Source organism: Cyanistes caeruleus, chromosome Z, assembly GCF_971803275.1.
Source record: "Cyanistes caeruleus chromosome Z, bCyaCae1.hap1.1, whole genome shotgun sequence".
Lineage (NCBI taxonomy): Eukaryota > Metazoa > Chordata > Aves > Passeriformes > Paridae > Cyanistes > Cyanistes caeruleus.
The window spans coordinates 21,942,947-21,965,824 of NC_141732.1; the positions used below are offsets into that span (position 1 = coordinate 21,942,947).

Sequence of the window (22,878 nt, forward strand, 5' to 3'; positions counted from 1 at the left end):
ATAAAGGCTTTTTGCTTCCTGAAAAACCTCTGCTTGCTCTGTGTGATTGGAACCCTCGCTCTATAATTTGTGTCCTCTAGCGACACCTGACCAGCAGTGTCAGCAGGCAAAACTAAGGTTTTGTTTAGCAAAGGCTCATAGATGAAGTAAAAGATTTACAATCAGGGCAGTCCGATGGGAGTGCGCTCAGGGGGTACAGCCAAGGCCATGAGGTCACGGCAGGCTCTGAGGTCACACAGGTTGAGGTCACGGCAGGCTCTGAGGTCACACAGGTTGAGGTCACGGCAGGCTCTGAGGTCACACAGGTTGAGGTCACGGCAGGCTCTGAGGTCACAGAGGTGCCACAGCCCTGTGGTTGCACAGCACCACAAGGACGAAGCAGTCAGTCCTTGACTGCAACTGTTGCGGCGGCAGCGGCTACGGCGGCAGCGGCTACGGCGGCAGCGGCTACGGCGGCAGCGGCTACGGTGGCAGCAGCGGCGGTGGCAGCGGTGCTGACACTTGGACAGCGGTTTGAGGACGTTGGTGGCAGCAAGAGTTGGAGGACTGGCAGAGGGCAAGGCACCATGGCCTTTCCTCTGCGCCTCTTCCTCCTGCTCCTCCTGGCAGTGGCCCTGCCTGACAGGGCTGCCCAGGCTGCTCCCTGGCAAGCACAGAGAGCAGGTGAGCCCAAGGCCTGGCTTCTCTTTCCTAGGACAGTGCTGCCTTCTCCCTGAGAAGCGTTGGGGATAGTTTTCCCCAGAGCTTAAGGGAGGGTTTCTGCTGTGGGAGGGAGAGAGTCCCCAGGGGCCCTGGGCTGCTCGAGCCACCCCTCCAGGGATGTTGCACCTGGCCTGCAAAGAGGGTGGAGAGTGACCAGAGCCAGCCCAGAGCTGCCCAGGCTCCCCTGCAGCTTTGGCCATGTCCATTGACATCTGGCTGCCACAGCCTTCCCCAAACCCCTTGTAGTACCCAATTTCCTGAAGCACAAGAGGATCCCAGCGCACCATGGACATGGCTCTGATCTGCGCTCCCTTCTAGATGGGAATCATGACATGGATTATCCGGAAGTCTTGATGAATGACGGCTTGAAATTCTTGGAGGATGTTGGAGGCAAGTTCTCAATACATCTTTCCTGCCAGAATAATCAATGTCACGGTGGCAAGAGCTCAGCCATGTGCCATTTCCTTAACATAATCTCAGGGGTGATGGGTTCTGGAAACCTTGCCCCACTGGAGCCCTGAGTGATCCCACAGGATCACTGTCAGTGGGAGGAAGGAGCATTTAGCTGTCAATCTTCCCACGTGCAATGCCAGTGTCTCCTTCCATGTGCTCTGTGCAGCCACGGAGAAGAGCAGAGAGGGAAGGGGCCAGGCCCAGGGCTGTGTCCCAGGGCTGTGCCTTGCACAGCTCCTTTGGCAGTCCCAGGGAACCTGAGGATCTCCTACAGAGCCACGAAAGCTGTTTTGTCCTTCCAGTCATTGCAGGAAAGACCCTTGGTGAAGGTGATGCAGCCTCTCGACTCACACCCAGGACTGAGGCTCTGGGAGGTGGTGAGGGTAGGTCAAGGCATATCCCCCAGGGAGAGCTGCCAGCTCAGAGCCCAAAACTTGGCCAGGGCGGCATCGCTGCAGGCGCCAGGACAGAGCTGTGCACGTGTGTGCCCTCGGCCTGCGCGATCCCCTCCCCACTCCTGCAGCTCAGTGCTGCCCGTGCAGATCAGCAGAGATGAGAGAAGCTTCTGTGGCTGTTCAGTTACAGGTGTGTCTGCAGGGAGGTCTTTCCCAGCTCCTGGGTTGGTTGCTGAACCCAAGCCTGACTCCCACCTCAGAGGTAAGTGGTGTGTCCCTGCTGACCCCACAGGCTGAGGACTGGTATTGTGGGATCCATTCCTGGAAAATTGAAATACTTTCTTTTCTAAGGTCCTTCGAGACAGAAGATCCAAAATACAGCAGACAAGAAATCCCTGAAACGATCTGAACTCCTACGGCAAATGCTGAAGGAAATGCAGCAGGGAGCACAAGGTGGGTGCATGTCCCTCAGCCTCCTCCTGACACTCAGCAGCCGGGGGCTTTTTCTGCACATCTGGACACGCCATGCCCAGCACAGCGGGAAGGGATCCATGGCAGCCTCGCAGCCCCGCTGCTGCTTTCACGGCCTGCAGGGCTGTTTCCCAGCCTGGCCTGGCTGCAGCTTCTCCCCGGCCTCTGCAGGAAGGCATTTGGCATCAGCTGACAGGCAGCCCCAAGTGCACCACAGGCCATGCACACCCTGAGATCCCCTGCAATTTCCCTGTCTCCAGGTAGATCAGGTTCAGGGGCTGTTTGGAGAAGCGACCAACCTGCGACAGTCCTGAAATCCTGCCTGTTGGCTGTTCCTTACACTTTCACAAATATTGCCTCCTGAAGATGGCACACCTGCAAGGAGGAAGAGCTCCATCTGATCCAGCTGTCTCTCTTCCATTCTCCAGAAATGAAACGAGAGCCTGTGCAGCAGGAAACATTTTCTGAAGAAATCAGTGATTCTGTGCCAGACTCTGCTGCAGGAAGAGAGGCCATGCCAGGCACAGTCACACAAGGTAATTGCTGTGCCTCTGGGCCTGAGCTCTCCTAAGGTTTCAGCTGCCATCGCTGCTGCTTGGGCAGTGTCTGCCCTTCAGGGATGTTGCACAGAGCATGGAAAGGGTGTTGAGAGTGACCACGAGCCAGCTCACAGCTCCCCTGGCTCCTCTGCAGCTTTGGCCTTGTCCACTGACACCTGGCTCCCACAGCCTTACCTGACCCCCTTGCAGTGCCCAGTTCCCTAAGGCAGAAGGGGATGCCAGCACACCCTGGAAAAGGTTCTCATCTGTGCTCCCTTCCAGATAATGTTCCTGGGAAGGCTTCTCCATTAGCTTGGCTGCATAAAGTTTTGAAGTCCTCTGCGCCTCCTACAGGTATGTTCTCAGTGTCCCATGGAGGAAAAATCATTGGCAACCTGACAGGAACCAGGTGACAGAGGCTTCTGTGGCTGTTGAATTACAGGGGTGTCTGCAGAGAGGACTTTCCCAGCTCCTTTGCTGATTGGTGTGCAGAAGCCCCACTTCCATCGCAGGGGTGAGTAGCGTCTCCCTGCTGAGCCCACAGGCAGAGCACTGGTTATGTGGGATCCACTGGGAAATGGAAATATTTTCTCTTGAGGTCTTCCGAGAGAGAAGGACAAACATACAGGAGAGAAGGAATCCCTGCAGTCAAAGGACATCTGGAAACAAAGAGTGGAAGAATTGCAGAAAGGGCCTGGTGGGTTCATGTCCCTCAGCCTCCTCCTGAGACTCAGCAGCTGGGAGCTTTGTCTGCACATGTGGACACGCCATGCTCGGCACGGTCCACTGCTGCTTTCATGCTTTTTGCCAGCCTGGCGTGGCTGCAGCTTCTCCCCAGCCTCTGCAGGAAGGCATTTGGCATCAGCTGACAGGGATTGCCAGCCCCAATTGCACCACAAGCCATGCACACCCTGAGATCCCCTGAAATTTCCCAGTCTCTGAGCAGATTGGAAGGGGCAGCTGTTTGGAAGAGGGAGGGGCCTGACCCAGCCCAAATAACCTGGGCATTTCCCTGGTCCCTGTCATTGCCAAATACTGCCTCCTGAAGATGCCACCACTCAAATGGGGAACAGCTCCTTACGAGCTAGCTGTCTCTCTTCTTTCTCAAGACATGGACCTAGAGGTTCTGTGGAAGGCAGCATTTCCTGGAGGAAGTGGTCGCTCATCAGCAGCCTCTGATGCCAGAAGGAATGTGATGCCACACATGAGTACAGGCCTAGACACAGGAGGTAACTGCTGTGCTGGGCTCAGCCCTCGGTGGGGCTGTGTGGCAGCAGCTCTCCCCCCAGGGCTGGTCCTTGCACGGCCTGGAAACAGCCAAAGCTGGAGGCACCTCATCTCTGAGGCCTCTGGAGCTCGTTCCCAGCCCCTGAGAGATGGCACTTGAGCACCATCGTGCTTCCATCTGCAGCTGCTCCCAGAGCTGGCCCTGAGCACCCAGAGGCCCAAGGCACAGGAGCAGCCCCGAGTGGGCACCCTGCCATGAGCCCAGGGCCACAGCCAGCCCTGGCACTCAATGGGAATGATTCTCATCTTGGTTTATTTCTAGATGAGCTTGCTCGGAAGGCTCCTCCATTAGCATGGCAGTATGAAGTTTGGAAGCCTTCTGGGACGCCTGCAGGTACGTTCTCAGTGTTCCATGGAGGAATAATCATTGACAACCTGGCAGGAACCAGGTGACAGAAGCTTCTGTGGCTCTTTAGTTGCAGGTGTGTCTGCAGAGAAGACTTCTCCAGCTCCTGGGCTGGATGCTGCACACAAGCCAGGCTCCCATGGCAGAGGTGAGTAGGGTGTCCCTGCTGACCCCACAGCCTGAGCACTGCTTTTCTCAGATCCATTCCTGGGAAGTTGAAATATTTTCTGTTAAGTTCCTCCAACAGGAAAGACCAAACACACATCAGACAAGAAATCCCTGGAGCCATTTGAAGTCATGTGGCAAATGCTGAAGGAAATGCAGCAGGGAGCACAAGGTGAGTCCATGTCCCTCAGCCTCCACCTCACACTCAGCAGCCGGGGGCTTTCTCTGCACATCTGGACACGCCATGCCCAGCACAGCGGGAAGGGATCCATGGCAGCCTCGCAGCCCCGCTGCTGCTTTCACGGCCTGCAGGGCTGTTTCCCAGCCTGGCGTGGCTGCAGCTTCTCCCCAGCCTCTGCAGGAAGGCATTTGGCATCAGCTGAGAGGGAGCCCCAAGTGCACCACAGGCTATGCACACCCTGAGATCCCCTGCAATTTCCTAATCTCTGGGGAGATCAGGAGCTGCTGCTGTTTTGAGGAGGAAGTGCTTTGGCCCATTCCCAAGAGCCTGGACATTTTCCTGATCCTTAACCATGCCTTTGACAAGCATTGCCTCTGTAAGATGCCACCAGCCCAATGGGAAATGTTTCCATCTGATTCAGCTCTGCCTCTTCCTTTCTGCAGAAGTGGATGAAGAGGCTGTGCTGAAGGCGGCGTTACCCGGAGGAAGCAGTGGCTCATTAGCAGCTTCTGCTGCAGGAAGGGAGGCCATGCCAGGCACAGTCATAGGAGGTAATTGCTGTGCCTCTGGGCCTGAGCCCTGCTGAGGCTTCAGCTGCCATCACTGCTGCTTGGCAGTGCAGGCACAGCCCAGACAAGACCGGCACAGCCCAGAGGAATTATCCCCAGCAGGCTCAGGACACCCGGCTACTGGGCAGTCCTGCTGGGGTCCCTCCGTGGGAGACACATCCCATAAGCTGGCAGTGGCTGCAAAGGGGTGCCCATGGTGGGGAATGGGCAGAGGGGGAGGGCAAGGCTCCACTGCATCCTGAGAGTTCCTGGCTCTTGCCCTTTGGGCTGCAGGAGCTGTCCCAGCAGAGGGAGGGCAGCAGGGATGGAACAAGGAAGGGATATTTGTGGCACTGCCTACTGCTGTTTTCCCCAGGGTTTTAGGGAGGGTTTCCTCTGTGGGAGGGGAGAGAGCTCCCAGGAGCCCTGGGCTGCCCCACTTTCCCCTCCAGGCATGTTGCACAGGGCATGGAAAGAGGGTGGAGAGTGACCAGGAGCCAGCCCACAGCTCCCCAGGCCCCTCTGCAGCTTTGGCCGTGTCCACTGACATCTGGCTCCCACGGCCTTACCCGACCCCCTTGCAGTACCCAGCTCCCTAAGGCAGAAGGGGATGCCAGAGTGCACTGAAAATGGTTCTCATATGCGCTCCGTTGTAGATTGGGATAGTGACATGGATTATCTGGAAGCCCTGGTGGAAGATGGCTTGAAATTCTTGGAGGATGTTGGAGGCAAGTTCTCAATTCCCCTTTTTACCTAGAGAATAATCGGTGGCAAGGTGGCAAGAGCTCAGCCATGTGTCATTCCCCTTAACATAATCTCAGGGGTGATGGATCCTGGAAAGCTTACCCCACTCTCTTCTTGAGCCCTGAGTGATGCCACAGGATCCCTGTCAGTGAGAAGAAGGAGCATTTAGCTGTCAATCTTCCCATGTGCAATGGCAGAGTCTCCTTCCATGTGCTCTGTGCAGCCACGGAGAAGAGCAGAGAGGGAAGGGGCCAGGCCCAGGGCTGTGTCCCAGGGCTGTGCCTTGCACAACTCCTTTGGCAATCCCAGGGATACTGAGGATCTCCTACAGAGCCACGAGAGCTGTTCTGTCCTTCCTGTCGTTGCAGGAAAGCCTCTTGGTGAAGGTGATGCAGCTTCTCGACCCACACCCAGGACTGAGGCTCTGGGAGGTGGTGAGGGTAGGTCAAGGCATATCCCCCAGGGAGAGCTGCCAGCTCAGAGCGCAAAGCTTGGCCAGGGCGGCATCGCTGCAGGCACCAGGACAGAGCTGTGCACGTGTGTGCCCTCAGCCTGCACAATCCCCTCCCCACTCCTGCAGCTCAGTGCTGCCCGTGCAGATCAGCAGAGATGAGAGAAGCTTCTGTGGCTGTTCAGTTACAGGTGTGTCTGCAGGGAGGTCTTTCCCAGCTCCTGGGTTGGTTGCTGCACCCAAGCCTGACTCCAATCGCAGGGGTAAGTGGTGTGTTACTGCTGACCCCACCAGCTGAGGACTGGTATTGTGGGATCCATTCCTGGAAAATTGAAATACTTTCTGTTAAGGTCCCCCAAAAAGAAAGACCCAAGATACTGGAACTAAAAAGTCTCTAGCATCAAATCATCTCCTGATACATATATAGAAAGAAGTGCAGGGAGGACAAGTTTGGTCCATGTCCCTCAACCCCCTCCTGACACTCAGCAGCCGGGGGCTTTCTCTGCACATCTGGACACGCCATGCCCAGCACAGCAGGAAGGGATCCATGGCAGCCTCACAGCCCCACTGCTGCTTTCATGCATTAGCATCAGCTGACAGGGAGCCCAAGGTGCATCTCAGGCCATGCACACCCTGAAACCCCTGCAATTTCCTGGTCCCAGGGCAGATCAGGAGGGGCAGCTGTTTGGAGGAGGGTGTGCTCTGGTCCAGCCCCAACACCGTGGGCATTTTCCTGATCTTCAAATGTGAATTTGACAAGCATTACCTGTTGAAGATGCTACCTCTCCAATGGAGAATGTTTCCAGCTGATCTTGATATCCCTCTTCTTTCTCAAGTGGTGGACCAAAAGGCTAAGTACAAGAAGGCACTTCCCAGAGGAAGCAGTGGCTCGTTGGCAGCCTCTACTGCAGGAAAGAAGGCGATGCCAGGCACAGGCCCAGACACAGGAGGTAACTGCTGTGTTGGGCTCAGCCCTCGGCGGGGCTGTGTGGCAGCAGCTCTCCCCCCAGGGCCGGCACTTACACAGCCCAGCAACAACCAAAGCTTGAGGCACCTCAGCTCTGAGGCCTCTGGAGCTTGTTCCCAGCCCCTGGGAAATGGGACTCGTTCACCAACATCCCTCCTGCTACCACTGCTCCCAGAGCTGGCCCTGAGTGCCCAGAGGCCCAAGGCACAGGAGCAGCCCTGAGTGGGAGCCCTGCTGCAAACCCAGGACCACAGCCAGCCCCACCTGCCAACTGGGCAGGGCCTGCCCTGGCTCCTGGCAGGGCCTGGCTCTGTCCCCTTGCGCTCAGGGAGCTGTCACGGAGCAGGGAGAGCCAGGGTGGCAGTGGCTGCTCAGGGATGGCTTTGGCCTGAGTCCCTGGAAGGAGCCACTGGCCAAGCAGCTGCGCTGCCCCCTGGGCTCTGCTCCCGGCCTTCTGGGCTTTGTCAGGTGGCACAGCCTGTGCCAAGGGGCAGCAAGGTGCCTGCAGGCCTCAGCTCTGGGGGAAACAGAGAACGGCCGGGCCATACCCACCATGCTCAGCAGCGGAGCACGGCACAGGCTCACACTGCCCATTGCTTCCACAGATGCAAGCGGCACAACACGCGTTCCTGATTCCCAAAAGGGCATTGAAAGGGGTTTCTGTCAAGGAACACGCTGTTGGCTAGGGATAACAGTAGGCCTGCTTGCTATGGAGCTTATCTTCTTGTGCTGCTTTGGAATCTGCTATGTCTGCAAGAGAAAACGGTGAGTGTTTTGTTCATTTTTCGCTTAAACAGCTCCTTTGCAAGTCAATTGTAGACAGGAAACATTCTCAGTGAGGCTGCTGTGGACTTGTGGGTACTCAGTGGCTGTCCAAAGAACTCTGCTGAGAGTTCTGCTGCTGCCCAGGGCTTTCATTGGTCTCTTAACTGTGGGGCCTTGTCCTGGGGAGCCCACTCGGGCTGCAGCCAGAGCTGGCTGCCACTGAGGCCACCTGGCCAAGAGCAGCCCTAGGAGCAGCAGGCAGAGGCAAAGCGAGGTAGGGAGGAAGAAGAGAGGGGAAGAGATTGGCCTTGAAAGGCAGACACACTCTGGGGTCCGCTCCTGGCCAGGGACCCTGCCCAGAGCCATCCCCTGCCTGTTGGGGCCTTGAGGGGCAGCTGTCCAGCTGGGCCGAGGTGTGCCAGCAGCTGCAGCTGTGCTGGGGAGCCTTGGCAGCTCTGGGCCCTGCTGGGCAGGAGGGTCCCTGTGTGCCAGTGGCAGCTGGGGGCCTCAGCCGCCTCCTCTCTCCACAGGAGCACTTCTGGAAAGCAGCTGAAGGACAGTGGCTGCACTACACACCCGGGCAGCTTGAACAGCTCCTCTTCAGTAATGAGGGCCTTGGCAGTTCTCTCAAGAGCTCTGAGAAGAGGACCCTGGAGCAGCCATTGCAGAGATGAAGGCATCTTCCTATAACCCTGTAGATCTTGTCCCCATGGGTATCCCCAAGGTGCCTTCAGTCCCACTTTTGATCTTCCTCTGCCCCGGCCTAGCCCATTCCTTAGTTTTTGTAGAGACCCCAGGACCAGCCCAGCACCCTCCAGCCCCAGCTGAGACCTACATGGCCCTTCCTCTGCCCCTGAGCCCCCTGGCCCTTCCCTCTAACCAGCACTGAAGGTGAGGCCATCTGCCAGTGTAGGTGATGGCCCCTTCATCTGTTCCAATAAAGAGATGGAGCTGTTACCCCAGTGTCCGTGTGGTACCGCCAGCAAAGCCCACACAACACCAGCCCTACCCAAGCTCCATGTCCAGGAGCAGCCGGGGCTGACCCCAGTGTGGGCAGGCAGGAGCCAGCGGCAGGGCCCCGAGGACTGGAGGAGCCCATGCTGAGCATCCCTGGCCTGAGGGCACATTTCCTTCAGTGGCATCACCTGGGCCTGGACCTCCTCCACTGGCATGCCCAGGAAAAGAGGGAACCATCAAGAGCATCTCCAGTGATGCAGTCTTACCAGCAATGTCAGCAGGAAAAACAAAGTTTCTCCCTAATTAACACACCCTTGATAGGTCCTAACTGGTGGGCCATCACCAATCCTACACGGTGCTGCACAGGCTCTGCTCCTCTGGGCAAGGGCCAGAAGGGAAAGGCCATGTAGCTGTGGGCCCCAATGGGGCTGATGAACAGCACTGGAGGCACAAGAACCCAGCTGCAACTACACTTGGATTTCCAGGTGAAAACACTCAGTGTAGCTGGACTGGGCTTCCCTCTACGGTATGTAGGAGTTTTGGAGTGCCCCATAACGTGCACGGGAGGCTGTGGTTCTTTGTGGGACACACAGTGATATTTTAGGTTCCCTCCAAGTTATGGAGGGCACTGGGGTTCCCTGTAAGTCATGCAAGGGATCTGGAATCCTGTGTGAGGCGTGCAGGGGGGTTGGGATGTTTCCCAAGGTGTGCAGGCTGATGGGGGTCTCTCCTGAGGTACGTGAGGGGGGATTTGCGTTCGTAGTGCAGTTGTGGAGAGGGCTGTGGGCTCCCATCAGCCTGCTGGTGCTTTGTGTCCCTCCTGCTGCACGCAGTGGGGCTGGAGTCTCTTCTGAGGCACGCAGGGGATGGGGTCCCTCCCGGGGTCCCTCCTGGGGCAGTCCGGCTCGGGGCTGCAGCGGCCCAGGGGCACCCAGGGCCAGCCGCTGTGCCGGGCTGGTGGTGCCGAGGGGTTGAGGTGCCGCTGCACGGGCACGGCTCAGGCGCTGCTGAGCAGCCCGAGACCAGGGGCCACGGCCCACACTGCCTCCATCGGAGCTGGGAACACAGACAGCCCCGCCGGCAGAGCGGTGGCACCGGGCCCCAGCCAGCGCCGGGGCGAACGGAGCCGATGCCAGAGGAGCTGTGGGGCCCGCCCGGCTCTCCGGGCCTGTGGGCAGCCCGGGCGGGAGCGGCTCGCTCTGTGCCGCGCTCTCCCTACAGAACAGGGCTCCGAGTGAGCGCCCGGCTCCTGCCGCTGCCTCGGCAATGCTGAGGGGGACTCGGGGCCGCAACGGAACTCGCCAGGGAGAGAAACAGTTCATAGGAGACTTCTTTAGGCCTGTCTAAAGATGAACTGAGAAGCAACTTCAAATCCCAGGCTAAACAGTGTGTTTTAATGTGTGCTGATTCCTGGAAGACGCTTTGTTTGTAACTGCACATCAGGCCCGTGGTGCCGTTCCAGCGAGCACCAACAGCCAGGAAAGAGCTCTGCTGTTTGCAGCGCGGCTGGGACGAGGGAAATGAGTCCACATCCCTACACATGCCCGCTCTGCCTTCAGGGCTGCTATAAATGAGTAGCCGATTTGATGAATACAGAAGAATTTATTCTAGAATCAAAATAAAATCGTAAAATCCAGAATCAAAAGTCAGATCGGCGCTGAACCGGGCGAACAGCGTCGGGTGGGGCAGGGAGAGGCTTGCGAGCACCGCTTCACCGTGCTGCACAAACCGCCACTGTCCCAGGGTGCTTTTGTAATTCTTGAAGCCTTTTAAGGCTCGCTAAGGATTAGCTCCAGGGCTTTTGTGCCACCATCATTTGGTCATTCCATTCACTATTTGTCTTTTTCATTTGACTCCAATATCCAGTGGGGGGTTCTGGTTGTCAGACTCTGGGATTACTATTTGAATTTATTGCTAAAGTGAATATACAAGGAGTATATCCCACTACTTTAGTAGGTCTTTTTCCTTCTCTGCTGATACAAACTCTTCCAATTATTTGGTGATGTAAAACCCACCCTTCGGGGTGCTTTAATGTTTTGGAAACTTCGGTATGATTGGAGAGTGATAGTCACAAAACCCAAAGTTGCATCATGTTGGCATCCACCAATCTGTTATAAATGAGTAGCCAATTGGATTAAAAAAAAAAGAATTTATTCTATAATAAAAATAAAGTTGTAAAAAGCCACAAGTAAAAGTCAGAACAGGAACCAGGCATGGGCTTCTGTGACCAGCAGCGGGTCCCCGAGGGGCAGAAGGAGTCCAAGCTGTGTGTGCCGGGACTGAGGGCACATTTCCTTCAGTGGCATCACCTGGGCCTGGACCTCCTCCAGTGGCGTGCCCAGGAAAAGAGAGAACCATCAAGAGCAACGCCAGAGATGCACCCTGACTTTGGACATGGCTTACTGAAACAGAGAGATGTTCAAGCCCTCAAGGGGCTGATTGTTCCCAAGGGAACGTCTTTTGAGAACTTTTTCTCTCTCAAGGACTGATTGTGCAAATAAGGTTTGGTTTCCCAAAACGGATGTTTTGAGAGTGTTTTTCTCTTGTCCCACCAATGGGATGAGGGAGGTATTGTTCCTTCTACCAATCAAGATAACCTGTATCGGAACACCTTATGAAAGGGTTGAACAACCCCAAAATAAAGGCTTTTTGCTTCCTGAAAAACCTCTGCTTGCTCTGTGTGATTGGAACCCTCGCTCTATAATTTGTGTCCTCTAGCGACACCTGACCAGCAGTGTCAGCAGGCAAAACTAAGGTTTTGTTTAGCAAAGGCTCATAGATGAAGTAAAAGATTTACAATCAGGGCAGTCCGATGGGAGTGCGCTCAGGGGGTACAGCCAAGGCCATGAGGTCACGGCAGGCTCTGAGGTCACACAGGTTGAGGTCACGGCAGGCTCTGAGGTCACACAGGTTGAGGTCACGGCAGGCTCTGAGGTCACACAGGTTGAGGTCACGGCAGGCTCTGAGGTCACAGAGGTGCCACAGCCCTGTGGTTGCACAGCACCACAAGGACGAAGCAGTCAGTCCTTGACTGCAACTGTTGCGGCGGCAGCGGCTACGGCGGCAGCGGCTACGGCGGCAGCGGCTACGGCGGCAGCGGCTACGGTGGCAGCAGCGGCGGTGGCAGCGGTGCTGACACTTGGACAGCGGTTTGAGGACGTTGGTGGCAGCAAGAGTTGGAGGACTGGCAGAGGGCAAGGCACCATGGCCTTTCCTCTGCGCCTCTTCCTCCTGCTCCTCCTGGCAGTGGCCCTGCCTGACAGGGCTGCCCAGGCTGCTCCCTGGCAAGCACAGAGAGCAGGTGAGCCCAAGGCCTGGCTTCTCTTTCCTAGGACAGTGCTGCCTTCTCCCTGAGAAGCGTTGGGGATAGTTTTCCCCAGAGCTTAAGGGAGGGTTTCTGCTGTGGGAGGGAGAGAGTCCCCAGGGGCCCTGGGCTGCTCGAGCCACCCCTCCAGGGATGTTGCACCTGGCCTGCAAAGAGGGTGGAGAGTGACCAGAGCCAGCCCAGAGCTGCCCAGGCTCCCCTGCAGCTTTGGCCATGTCCATTGACATCTGGCTGCCACAGCCTTCCCCAAACCCCTTGTAGTACCCAATTTCCTGAAGCACAAGAGGATCCCAGCGCACCATGGACATGGCTCTGATCTGCGCTCCCTTCTAGATGGGAATCATGACATGGATTATCCGGAAGTCTTGATGAATGACGGCTTGAAATTCTTGGAGGATGTTGGAGGCAAGTTCTCAATACATCTTTCCTGCCAGAATAATCAATGTCACGGTGGCAAGAGCTCAGCCATGTGCCATTTCCTTAACATAATCTCAGGGGTGATGGGTTCTGGAAACCTTGCCCCACTGGAGCCCTGAGTGATCCCACAGGATCACTGTCAGTGGGAGGAAGGAGCATTTAGCTGTCAATCTTCCCACGTGCAATGCCAGTGTCTCCTTCCATGTGCTCTGTGCAGCCACGGAGAAGAGCAGAGAGGGAAGGGGCCAGGCCCAGGGCTGTGTCCCAGGGCTGTGCCTTGCACAGCTCCTTTGGCAGTCCCAGGGAACCTGAGGATCTCCTACAGAGCCACGAAAGCTGTTTTGTCCTTCCAGTCATTGCAGGAAAGACCCTTGGTGAAGGTGATGCAGCCTCTCGACTCACACCCAGGACTGAGGCTCTGGGAGGTGGTGAGGGTAGGTCAAGGCATATCCCCCAGGGAGAGCTGCCAGCTCAGAGCCCAAAACTTGGCCAGGGCGGCATCGCTGCAGGCGCCAGGACAGAGCTGTGCACGTGTGTGCCCTCGGCCTGCGCGATCCCCTCCCCACTCCTGCAGCTCAGTGCTGCCCGTGCAGATCAGCAGAGATGAGAGAAGCTTCTGTGGCTGTTCAGTTACAGGTGTGTCTGCAGGGAGGTCTTTCCCAGCTCCTGGGTTGGTTGCTGAACCCAAGCCTGACTCCCACCTCAGAGGTAAGTGGTGTGTCCCTGCTGACCCCACAGGCTGAGGACTGGTATTGTGGGATCCATTCCTGGAAAATTGAAATACTTTCTTTTCTAAGGTCCTTCGAGACAGAAGATCCAAAATACAGCAGACAAGAAATCCCTGAAACGATCTGAACTCCTACGGCAAATGCTGAAGGAAATGCAGCAGGGAGCACAAGGTGGGTGCATGTCCCTCAGCCTCCTCCTGACACTCAGCAGCCGGGGGCTTTCTCTGCACATCTGGACACACCATGCCCAGCACAGCGGGAAGGGATCCATGGCAGCCTCGCAGCCCCGCTGCTGCTTTCACAGCCTGCAGGGCTGTTTCCCAGCCTGGCCTGGCTGCAGCTTCTCCCCGGCCTCTGCAGGAAGGCATTTGGCATCAGCTGACAGGCAGCCCCAAGTGCACCACAGGCCATGCACACCCTGAGATCCCCTGCAATTTCCCTGTCTCCAGGTAGATCAGGTTCAGGGGCTGTTTGGAGAAGCGACCAACCTGCGACAGTCCTGAAATCCTGCCTGTTGGCTGTTCCTTACACTTTCACAAATATTGCCTCCTGAAGATGGCACACCTGCAAGGAGGAAGAGCTCCATCTGATCCAGCTGTCTCTCTTCCATTCTCCAGAAATGAAACGAGAGCCTGTGCAGCAGGAAACATTTTCTGAAGAAATCAGTGATTCTGTGCCAGACTCTGCTGCAGGAAGAGAGGCCATGCCAGGCACAGTCACACAAGGTAATTGCTGTGCCTCTGGGCCTGAGCTCTCCTAAGGTTTCAGCTGCCATCGCTGCTGCTTGGGCAGTGTCTGCCCTTCAGGGATGTTGCACAGAGCATGGAAAGGGTGTTGAGAGTGACCACGAGCCAGCTCACAGCTCCCCTGGCTCCTCTGCAGCTTTGGCCTTGTCCACTGACACCTGGCTCCCACAGCCTTACCTGACCCCCTTGCAGTGCCCAGTTCCCTAAGGCAGAAGGGGATGCCAGCACACCCTGGAAAAGGTTCTCATCTGTGCTCCCTTCCAGATAATGTTCCTGGGAAGGCTTCTCCATTAGCTTGGCTGCATAAAGTTTTGAAGTCCTCTGCGCCTCCTACAGGTATGTTCTCAGTGTCCCATGGAGGAAAAATCATTGGCAACCTGACAGGAACCAGGTGACAGAGGCTTCTGTGGCTGTTGAATTACAGGGGTGTCTGCAGAGAGGACTTTCCCAGCTCCTTTGCTGATTGGTGTGCAGAAGCCCCACTTCCATCGCAGGGGTGAGTAGCGTCTCCCTGCTGAGCCCACAGGCAGAGCACTGGTTATGTGGGATCCACTGGGAAATGGAAATATTTTCTCTTGAGGTCTTCCGAGAGAGAAGGACAAACATACAGGAGAGAAGGAATCCCTGCAGTCAAAGGACATCTGGAAACAAAGAGTGGAAGAATTGCAGAAAGGGCCTGGTGGGTTCATGTCCCTCAGCCTCCTCCTGAGACTCAGCAGCTGGGAGCTTTGTCTGCACATGTGGACACGCCATGCTCGGCACGGTCCACTGCTGCTTTCATGCTTTTTGCCAGCCTGGCGTGGCTGCAGCTTCTCCCCAGCCTCTGCAGGAAGGCATTTGGCATCAGCTGACAGGGATTGCCAGCCCCAATTGCACCACAAGCCATGCACACCCTGAGATCCCCTGAAATTTCCCAGTCTCTGAGCAGATTGGAAGGGGCAGCTGTTTGGAAGAGGGAGGGGCCTGACCCAGCCCAAATAACCTGGGCATTTCCCTGGTCCCTGTCATTGCCAAATACTGCCTCCTGAAGATGCCACCACTCAAATGGGGAACAGCTCCTTACGAGCTAGCTGTCTCTCTTCTTTCTCAAGACATGGACCTAGAGGTTCTGTGGAAGGCAGCATTTCCTGGAGGAAGTGGTCGCTCATCAGCAGCCTCTGATGCCAGAAGGAATGTGATGCCACACATGAGTACAGGCCTAGACACAGGAGGTAACTGCTGTGCTGGGCTCAGCCCTCGGTGGGGCTGTGTGGCAGCAGCTCTCCCCCCAGGGCTGGTCCTTGCACGGCCTGGAAACAGCCAAAGCTGGAGGCACCTCATCTCTGAGGCCTCTGGAGCTCGTTCCCAGCCCCTGAGAGATGGCACTTGAGCACCATCGTGCTTCCATCTGCAGCTGCTCCCAGAGCTGGCCCTGAGCACCCAGAGGCCCAAGGCACAGGAGCAGCCCCGAGTGGGCACCCTGCCATGAGCCCAGGGCCACAGCCAGCCCTGGCACTCAATGGGAATGATTCTCATCTTGGTTTATTTCTAGATGAGCTTGCTCGGAAGGCTCCTCCATTAGCATGGCAGTATGAAGTTTGGAAGCCTTCTGGGACGCCTGCAGGTACGTTCTCAGTGTTCCATGGAGGAATAATCATTGACAACCTGGCAGGAACCAGGTGACAGAAGCTTCTGTGGCTCTTTAGTTGCAGGTGTGTCTGCAGAGAAGACTTCTCCAGCTCCTGGGCTGGATGCTGCACACAAGCCAGGCTCCCATGGCAGAGGTGAGTAGGGTGTCCCTGCTGACCCCACAGCCTGAGCACTGCTTTTCTCAGATCCATTCCTGGGAAGTTGAAATATTTTCTGTTAAGTTCCTCCAACAGGAAAGACCAAACACACATCAGACAAGAAATCCCTGGAGCCATTTGAAGTCATGTGGCAAATGCTGAAGGAAATGCAGCAGGGAGCACAAGGTGAGTCCATGTCCCTCAGCCTCCACCTCACACTCAGCAGCCGGGGGCTTTCTCTGCACATCTGGACACGCCATGCCCAGCACAGCGGGAAGGGATCCATGGCAGCCTCGCAGCCCCGCTGCTGCTTTCACGGCCTGCAGGGCTGTTTCCCAGCCTGGCGTGGCTGCAGCTTCTCCCCAGCCTCTGCAGGAAGGCATTTGGCATCAGCTGAGAGGGAGCCCCAAGTGCACCACAGGCTATGCACACCCTGAGATCCCCTGCAATTTCCTAATCTCTGGGGAGATCAGGAGCTGCTGCTGTTTTGAGGAGGAAGTGCTTTGGCCCATTCCCAAGAGCCTGGACATTTTCCTGATCCTTAACCATGCCTTTGACAAGCATTGCCTCTGTAAGATGCCACCAGCCCAATGGGAAATGTTTCCATCTGATTCAGCTCTGCCTCTTCCTTTCTGCAGAAGTGGATGAAGAGGCTGTGCTGAAGGCGGCGTTACCCGGAGGAAGCAGTGGCTCATTAGCAGCTTCTGCTGCAGGAAGGGAGGCCATGCCAGGCACAGTCATAGGAGGTAATTGCTGTGCCTCTGGGCCTGAGCCCTGCTGAGGCTTCAGCTGCCATCACTGCTGCTTGGCAGTGCAGGCACAGCCCAGACAAGACCGGCACAGCCCAGAGGAATTATCCCCAGCAGGCTCAGGACACCCGGCTACTGGGCAGTCCTGCTGGGGTCCCTCCGTGGGAGACACATCCCATAAGCTGGCAGTGGCTGCAAAGGGGTGCCCATGGTGGGGAATGGGCAGAGGGGGAGGGCAAGGCTCCACTGCATCCTGAGAGTTCCTGGCTCTTGCCCTTTGGGCTGCAGGAGCTGTCCCAGCAGAGGGAGGGCAGCAGGGATGGAACAAGGAAGGGATATTTGTGGCACTGCCTACTGCTGTTTTCCCCAGGGTTTTAGGGAGGGTTTCCTCTGTGGGAGGGGAGAGAGCTCCCAGGAGCCCTGGGCTGCCCCACTTTCCCCTCCAGGCATGTTGCACAGGGCATGGAAAGAGGGTGGAGAGTGACCAGGAGCCAGCCCACAGCTCCCCAGGCCCCTCTGCAGCTTTGGCCGTGTCCACTGACATCTGGCTCCCACGGCCTTACCCGACCCCCTTGCAGTACCCAGCTCCCTAAGGCAGAAGGGGATGCCAGAGTGCACTGAAAATGGTTCTCATATGCGCTCCGTTGTAGATTGGGATAGTGACATGGATTATCTGGAAGCCCTGGTGGAAGATGGCTTGAAATTCTTGGAGGATGTTGGAGGCAAGTTCTCAATTCCCCTTTTTACCTAGAGAATAATCGGTGGCAAGGTGGCAAGAGCTCAGCCATGTGTCATTCCCCTTAACATAATCTCAGGGGTGATGGATCCTGGAAAGCTTACCCCACTCTCTTCTTGAGCCCTGAGTGATGCCACAGGATCCCTGTCAGTGAGAAGAAGGAGCATTTAGCTGTCAATCTTCCCATGTGCAATGGCAGAGTCTCCTTCCATGTGCTCTGTGCAGCCACGGAGAAGAGCAGAGAGGGAAGGGGCCAGGCCCAGGGCTGTGTCCCAGGGCTGTGCCTTGCACAACTCCTTTGGCAATCCCAGGGATACTGAGGATCTCCTACAGAGCCACGAGAGCTGTTCTGTCCTTCCTGTCGTTGCAGGAAAGCCTCTTGGTGAAGGTGATGCAGCTTCTCGACCCACACCCAGGACTGAGGCTCTGGGAGGTGGTGAGGGTAGGTCAAGGCATATCCCCCAGGGAGAGCTGCCAGCTCAGAGCGCAAAGCTTGGCCAGGGCGGCATCGCTGCAGGCACCAGGACAGAGCTGTGCACGTGTGTGCCCTCAGCCTGCACAATCCCCTCCCCACTCCTGCAGCTCAGTGCTGCCCGTGCAGATCAGCAGAGATGAGAGAAGCTTCTGTGGCTGTTCAGTTACAGGTGTGTCTGCAGGGAGGTCTTTCCCAGCTCCTGGGTTGGTTGCTGCACCCAAGCCTGACTCCAATCGCAGGGGTAAGTGGTGTGTTACTGCTGACCCCACCAGCTGAGGACTGGTATTGTGGGATCCATTCCTGGAAAATTGAAATACTTTCTGTTAAGGTCCCCCAAAAAGAAAGACCCAAGATACTGGAACTAAAAAGTCTCTAGCATCAAATCATCTCCTGATACATATATAGAAAGAAGTGCAGGGAGGACAAGTTTGGTCCATGTCCCTCAACCCCCTCCTGACACTCAGCAGCCGGGGGCTTTCTCTGCACATCTGGACACGCCATGCCCAGCACAGCAGGAAGGGATCCATGGCAGCCTCACAGCCCCACTGCTGCTTTCATGCATTAGCATCAGCTGACAGGGAGCCCAAGGTGCATCTCAGGCCATGCACACCCTGAAACCCCTGCAATTTCCTGGTCCCAGGGCAGATCAGGAGGGGCAGCTGTTTGGAGGAGGGTGTGCTCTGGTCCAGCCCCAACACCGTGGGCATTTTCCTGATCTTCAAATGTGAATTTGACAAGCATTACCTGTTGAAGATGCTACCTCTCCAATGGAGAATGTTTCCAGCTGATCTTGATATCCCTCTTCTTTCTCAAGTGGTGGACCAAAAGGCTAAGTACAAGAAGGCACTTCCCAGAGGAAGCAGTGGCTCGTTGGCAGCCTCTACTGCAGGAAAGAAGGCGATGCCAGGCACAGGCCCAGACACAGGAGGTAACTGCTGTGTTGGGCTCAGCCCTCGGCGGGGCTGTGTGGCAGCAGCTCTCCCCCCAGGGCCGGCACTTACACAGCCCAGCAACAACCAAAGCTTGAGGCACCTCAGCTCTGAGGCCTCTGGAGCTCTTTCCCAGCCCCTGGGAAATGGGACTCGTTCACCAACATCCCTCCTGCTACCACTGCTCCCAGAGCTGGCCCTGAGTGCCCAGAGGCCCAAGGCACAGGAGCAGCCCTGAGTGGGAGCCCTGCTGCAAACCCAGGGCCACAGCCAGCCCCACCTGCCAACTGGGCAGGGCCTGGCCTGGCTCCTGGCAGGGCCTGGCTCTGTCCCCTTGCGCTCAGGGAGCTGTCACGGAGCAGGGAGAGCCAGGGTGGCAGTGGCTGCTCAGGGATGGCTTTGGCCTGAGTCCCTGGAAGGAGCCACTGGCCAAGCAGCTGCGCTGCCCCCTGGGCTCTGCTCCCGGCCTTCTGGGCTTTGTCAGGTGGCACAGCCTGTGCCAAGGGGCAGCAAGGTGCCTGCAGGCCCCAGCTCTGGGGGAAACAGAGAACGGCCGGGCCATACCCACCATGCTCAGCAGCGGAGCACGGCACAGGCTCACACTGCCCATTGCTTCCACAGATGCAAGCGGCACAACACGCGTTCCTGATTCCCAAAAGGGCATTGAAAGGGGTTTCTGTCAAGGAACACGCTGTTGGCTAGGGATAACAGTAGGCCTGCTTGCTATGGAGCTTATCTTCTTGTGCTGCTTTGGAATCTGCTATGTCTGCAAGAGAAAACGGTGAGTGTTTTGTTCATCTTTCGCTTAAACAGCTCCTTTGCAAGTCAATTGTAGACAGGAAACATTCTCAGTGAGGCTGCTGTGGACTTGTGGGTACTCAGTGGCTGTCCAAAGAACTCTGCTGAGAGTTCTGCTGCTGCCCAGGGCTTTCATTGGTCTCTTAACTGTGGGGCCTTGTTCTGGGGAGCCCACTCGGGCTGCAGCCAGAGCTGGCTGCCACTGAGGCCACCTGGCCAAGAGCAGCCCTAGGAGCAGCAGGCAGAGGGAAAGCAAGGTAGGGAGGAAGAAGAGAGGGGAAGAGATTGGCCTTGAAAGGCAGACACACTCTGGGGTCCGCTCCTGGCCAGGGACCCTGCCCAGAGCCATCCCCTGCCTGTTGGGGCCTTGAGGGGCAGCTGTCCAGCTGGGCCGAGGTGTGCCAGCAGCTGCAGCTGTGCTGGGGAGCCTTGGCAGCTCTGGGCCCTGCTGGGCAGGAGGGTCCCTGTGTGCCAGTGGCAGCTGGGGGCCTCAGCCGCCTCCTCTATCCACAGGAGCACTTCTGGAAAGCAGCTGAAGGACAGTGGCTGCACTACACACCCGGGCAGCTTGAACAGCTCCTCTTCAGTAATGAGGGCCTGGGCAGTTCTCTCAAGAGCTCTGAGAAGAGGACCCTGGAGCAGCCATTCGAGAGATGAAGGAATTTTCTTATAATCCTGTAGATCTTGTCCCCATGGGTATCCATAAGATGCCTTCAGTCCCACTTTTGATCTTCCTCTGCCCCGGCCTAGCCCATTCCTTAGTTTTTGTAGAGACCCCAGGACCAGCCCAGCACCCTCCAGCCCCAGCTGAGACCTACATGGCCCTTCCTCTGCCCCTGAGCCCCCTGGCCCTTCCCTCTAACCAGCACTGAAGGTGAGGCCATCTGCCAGTGTAGGTGATGGCCCCTTCATCTGTTCCAATAAAGAGATGGAGCTGTTACCCCAGTGTCCGCGTGGTACCGCCAGCAAAGCCCACACAACACCAGCCCTACCCAAGCTCCATGTCCAGGAGCAGCCGGGGCTGACCCCAGTGTGGGCAGGCAGGAGCCAGCGGCAGGGCCCCGAGGACTGGAGGAGCCCATGCTGAGCATCCCTGGCCTGAGGGCACATTTCCTTCAGTGGCATCACCTGGGCCTGGACCTCCTCCACTGGCATGCCCAGGAAAAGAGGGAACCATCAAGAGCATCTCCAGTGATGCAGTCTTACCAGCAATGTCAGCAGGAAAAACAAAGTTTCTCCCTAATTAACACACCCTTGATAGGTCCTAACTGGTGGGCCATCACCAATCCTACACGGTGCTGCACAGGCTCTGCTCCTCTGGGCAAGGGCCAGAAGGGAAAGGCCATGTAGCTGTGGGCCCCAATGGGGCTGATGAACAGCACTGGAGGCACAAGAACCCAGCTGCAACTACACTTGGATTTCCAGGTGAAAACACTCAGTGTAGCTGGACTGGGCTTCCCTCTACGGTATGTAGGAGTTTTGGAGTGCCCCATAACGTGCACGGGAGGCTGTGGTTCTTTGTGGGACACACAGTGATATTTTAGGTTCCCTCCAAGTTATGGAGGGCACTGGGGTTCCCTGTAAGTCATGCAAGGGATCTGGAATCCTGTGTGAGGCGTGCAGGGGGGTTGGGATGTTTCCCAAGGTGTGCAGGCTGATGGGGGTCTCTCCTGAGGTACGTGAGGGGGGATTTGCGTTCTTAGTGCAGTTGTGGAGAGGGCTGTGGGCTCCCATCAGCCTGCTGGTGCTTTGTGTCCCTCCTGCTGCACGCAGTGGGGCTGGAGTCTCTTCTGAGGCACGCAGGGGATGGGGTCCCTCCCGGGGTCCCTCCTGGGGCAGTCCGGCTCGGGGCTGCAGCGGCCCAGGGGCACCCAGGGCCAGCCGCTGTGCCGGGCTGGTGGTGCCGAGGGGTTGAGGTGCCGCTGCACGGGCACGGCTCAGGCGCTGCTGAGCAGCCCGAGACCAGGAACCACGGCCCACACTGCCTCCATCGGAGCTGGGAACACAGACAGCCCCGCCGGCAGAGCGGTGGCACCGGGCCCCAGCCAGCGCCGGGGCGAACGGAGCCGATGCCAGAGGAGCTGTGGGGCCCGCCCGGCTCTCCGGGCCTGTGGGCAGCCCGGGCGGGAGCGGCTCGCTCTGTGCCGCGCTCTCCCTACAGAACAGGGCTCCGAGTGAGCGCCCGGCTCCTGCCGCTGCCTCGGCAATGCTGAGGGGGACTCGGGGCCGCAACGGAACTCGCCAGGGAGAGAAACAGTTCATAGGAGACTTCTTTAGGCCTGTCTAAAGATGAACTGAGAAGCAACTTCAAATCCCAGGCTAAACAGTGTGTTTTAATGTGTGCTGATTCCTGGAAGACGCTTTGTTTGTAACTGCACATCAGGCCCGTGGTGCCGTTCCAGCGAGCACCAACAGCCAGGAAAGAGCTCTGCTGTTTGCAGCGCGGCTGGGACGAGGGAAATGAGTCCACATCCCTACACATGCCCGCTCTGCCTTCAGGGCTGCTATAAATGAGTAGCCGATTTGATGAATACAGAAGAATTTATTCTAGAATGAAAATACAATGGTAAACACCAGAATCAAAAGTCAGATCGGCGCTGAACCGGGCGAACAGCGTCGGGTGGGGCAGGGAGGGGCTTGCGAGCACCGCTTCACCGTGCTGCACAAACCGCCACTGTCCCAGGGGGATTTTATATGTTTTCAGGCCTTTCGGGGGTCCCCTGTAATACACCTCTTGCGGACAAATATTCCTGAGTGCGTATCATTATAATCTTATCGGACAGAGGTTTCCTGGAAATATGCGTCTTGCAGATGAACAGTCATGTTGGCCTTGGTGTATATCACTATAATCTCGTCAGAGGCGGTATCCTGGAAATATTCTGGGATTCTTATCAGACAAGGTTATAACTTCAGCACAAATTTATTCATGCTATGGATCACAGTATCCTCCTCCCTCACCCTTCTTAATTATTTTATGAATTTATGTGTTTTTAGAATATATTTTGATAAAGTTCTTCAATTTCATCATCCGTATTTACAAGACTTAACAACTACTTTTCTCTACTACTAATCAGCATATCAAATTAATTTTTCATAAGATTGGTTATTCTGCTATCTGATTCTTTTTATTTGGATGCTCCATTCTATATCAATGCAAGTGCCTATTGTATCCTGAGTTATGTTTTGACTGCATAGTAGCTTTATGCTACTTGTAAAATATTTTTTTCATGCTTTTTCA

General features: G+C 56.5%; 1 protein-coding gene across 4 annotated transcripts; it reads left to right on the plus strand.

Moving 5' to 3' along the window:
• Positions 1-351: 351 nt before the first annotated feature.
• On the plus strand, positions 352-20,580 carry LOC111941835 (uncharacterized). Of its 4 annotated transcripts, none has more exons than XM_086868477.1 (33): positions 352-663; positions 1,021-1,092; positions 1,458-1,538; positions 1,735-1,812; positions 1,902-2,003; positions 2,450-2,557; positions 2,843-2,914; positions 3,003-3,074; positions 3,159-3,257; positions 3,670-3,789; positions 4,110-4,181; positions 4,264-4,341; positions 4,429-4,530; positions 4,983-5,090; positions 5,744-5,815; positions 6,200-6,271; positions 6,468-6,545; positions 13,511-13,612; positions 14,059-14,166; positions 14,452-14,523; positions 14,612-14,683; positions 14,768-14,866; positions 15,279-15,398; positions 15,719-15,790; positions 15,873-15,950; positions 16,050-16,139; positions 16,592-16,699; positions 17,353-17,424; positions 17,809-17,880; positions 18,077-18,154; positions 18,728-18,841; positions 19,464-19,623; positions 20,154-20,580. In XM_086868477.1, the coding sequence occupies exons 1-33, from the start codon at positions 567-569 to the stop codon at positions 20,311-20,313; spliced, it is 3,060 nt and encodes a 1,019-aa protein (XP_086724603.1). In that variant the 5' UTR covers positions 352-566; the 3' UTR covers positions 20,314-20,580. The 4 variants fall into 4 exon arrangements, with proteins under 4 accessions (XP_086724603.1, XP_086724604.1, XP_086724602.1 ...); XM_086868478.1 differs by having other exon boundaries at positions 4,441-4,530; positions 16,038-16,139; XM_086868476.1 differs by having other exon boundaries at positions 371-663; positions 1,741-1,812; positions 16,038-16,139.
• The last annotated feature ends 2,298 nt before the right edge of the window (positions 20,581-22,878 follow it).

What these genes read in the sequence shown, in the direction of transcription:
- LOC111941835 (XM_086868479.1), top strand. Translation starts at nt 567, where the DNA reads ATGGCCTTTCCTCTGCGCCTCTTCCTCCTGCTCCTCCTGGCAGTGGCC. An exon ending in GCCAGGCACAGTCATAGGAG is followed by an intron (nt 16,700 to 17,352) that starts GTAATTGCTGTG and finishes GCTCCGTTGTAG; the next exon opens with ATTGGGATAGTGACATGGAT. An exon ending in GGCTCTGGGAGGTGGTGAGG is followed by an intron (nt 17,881 to 18,076) that starts GTAGGTCAAGGC and finishes GTGGCTGTTCAG; the next exon opens with TTACAGGTGTGTCTGCAGGG.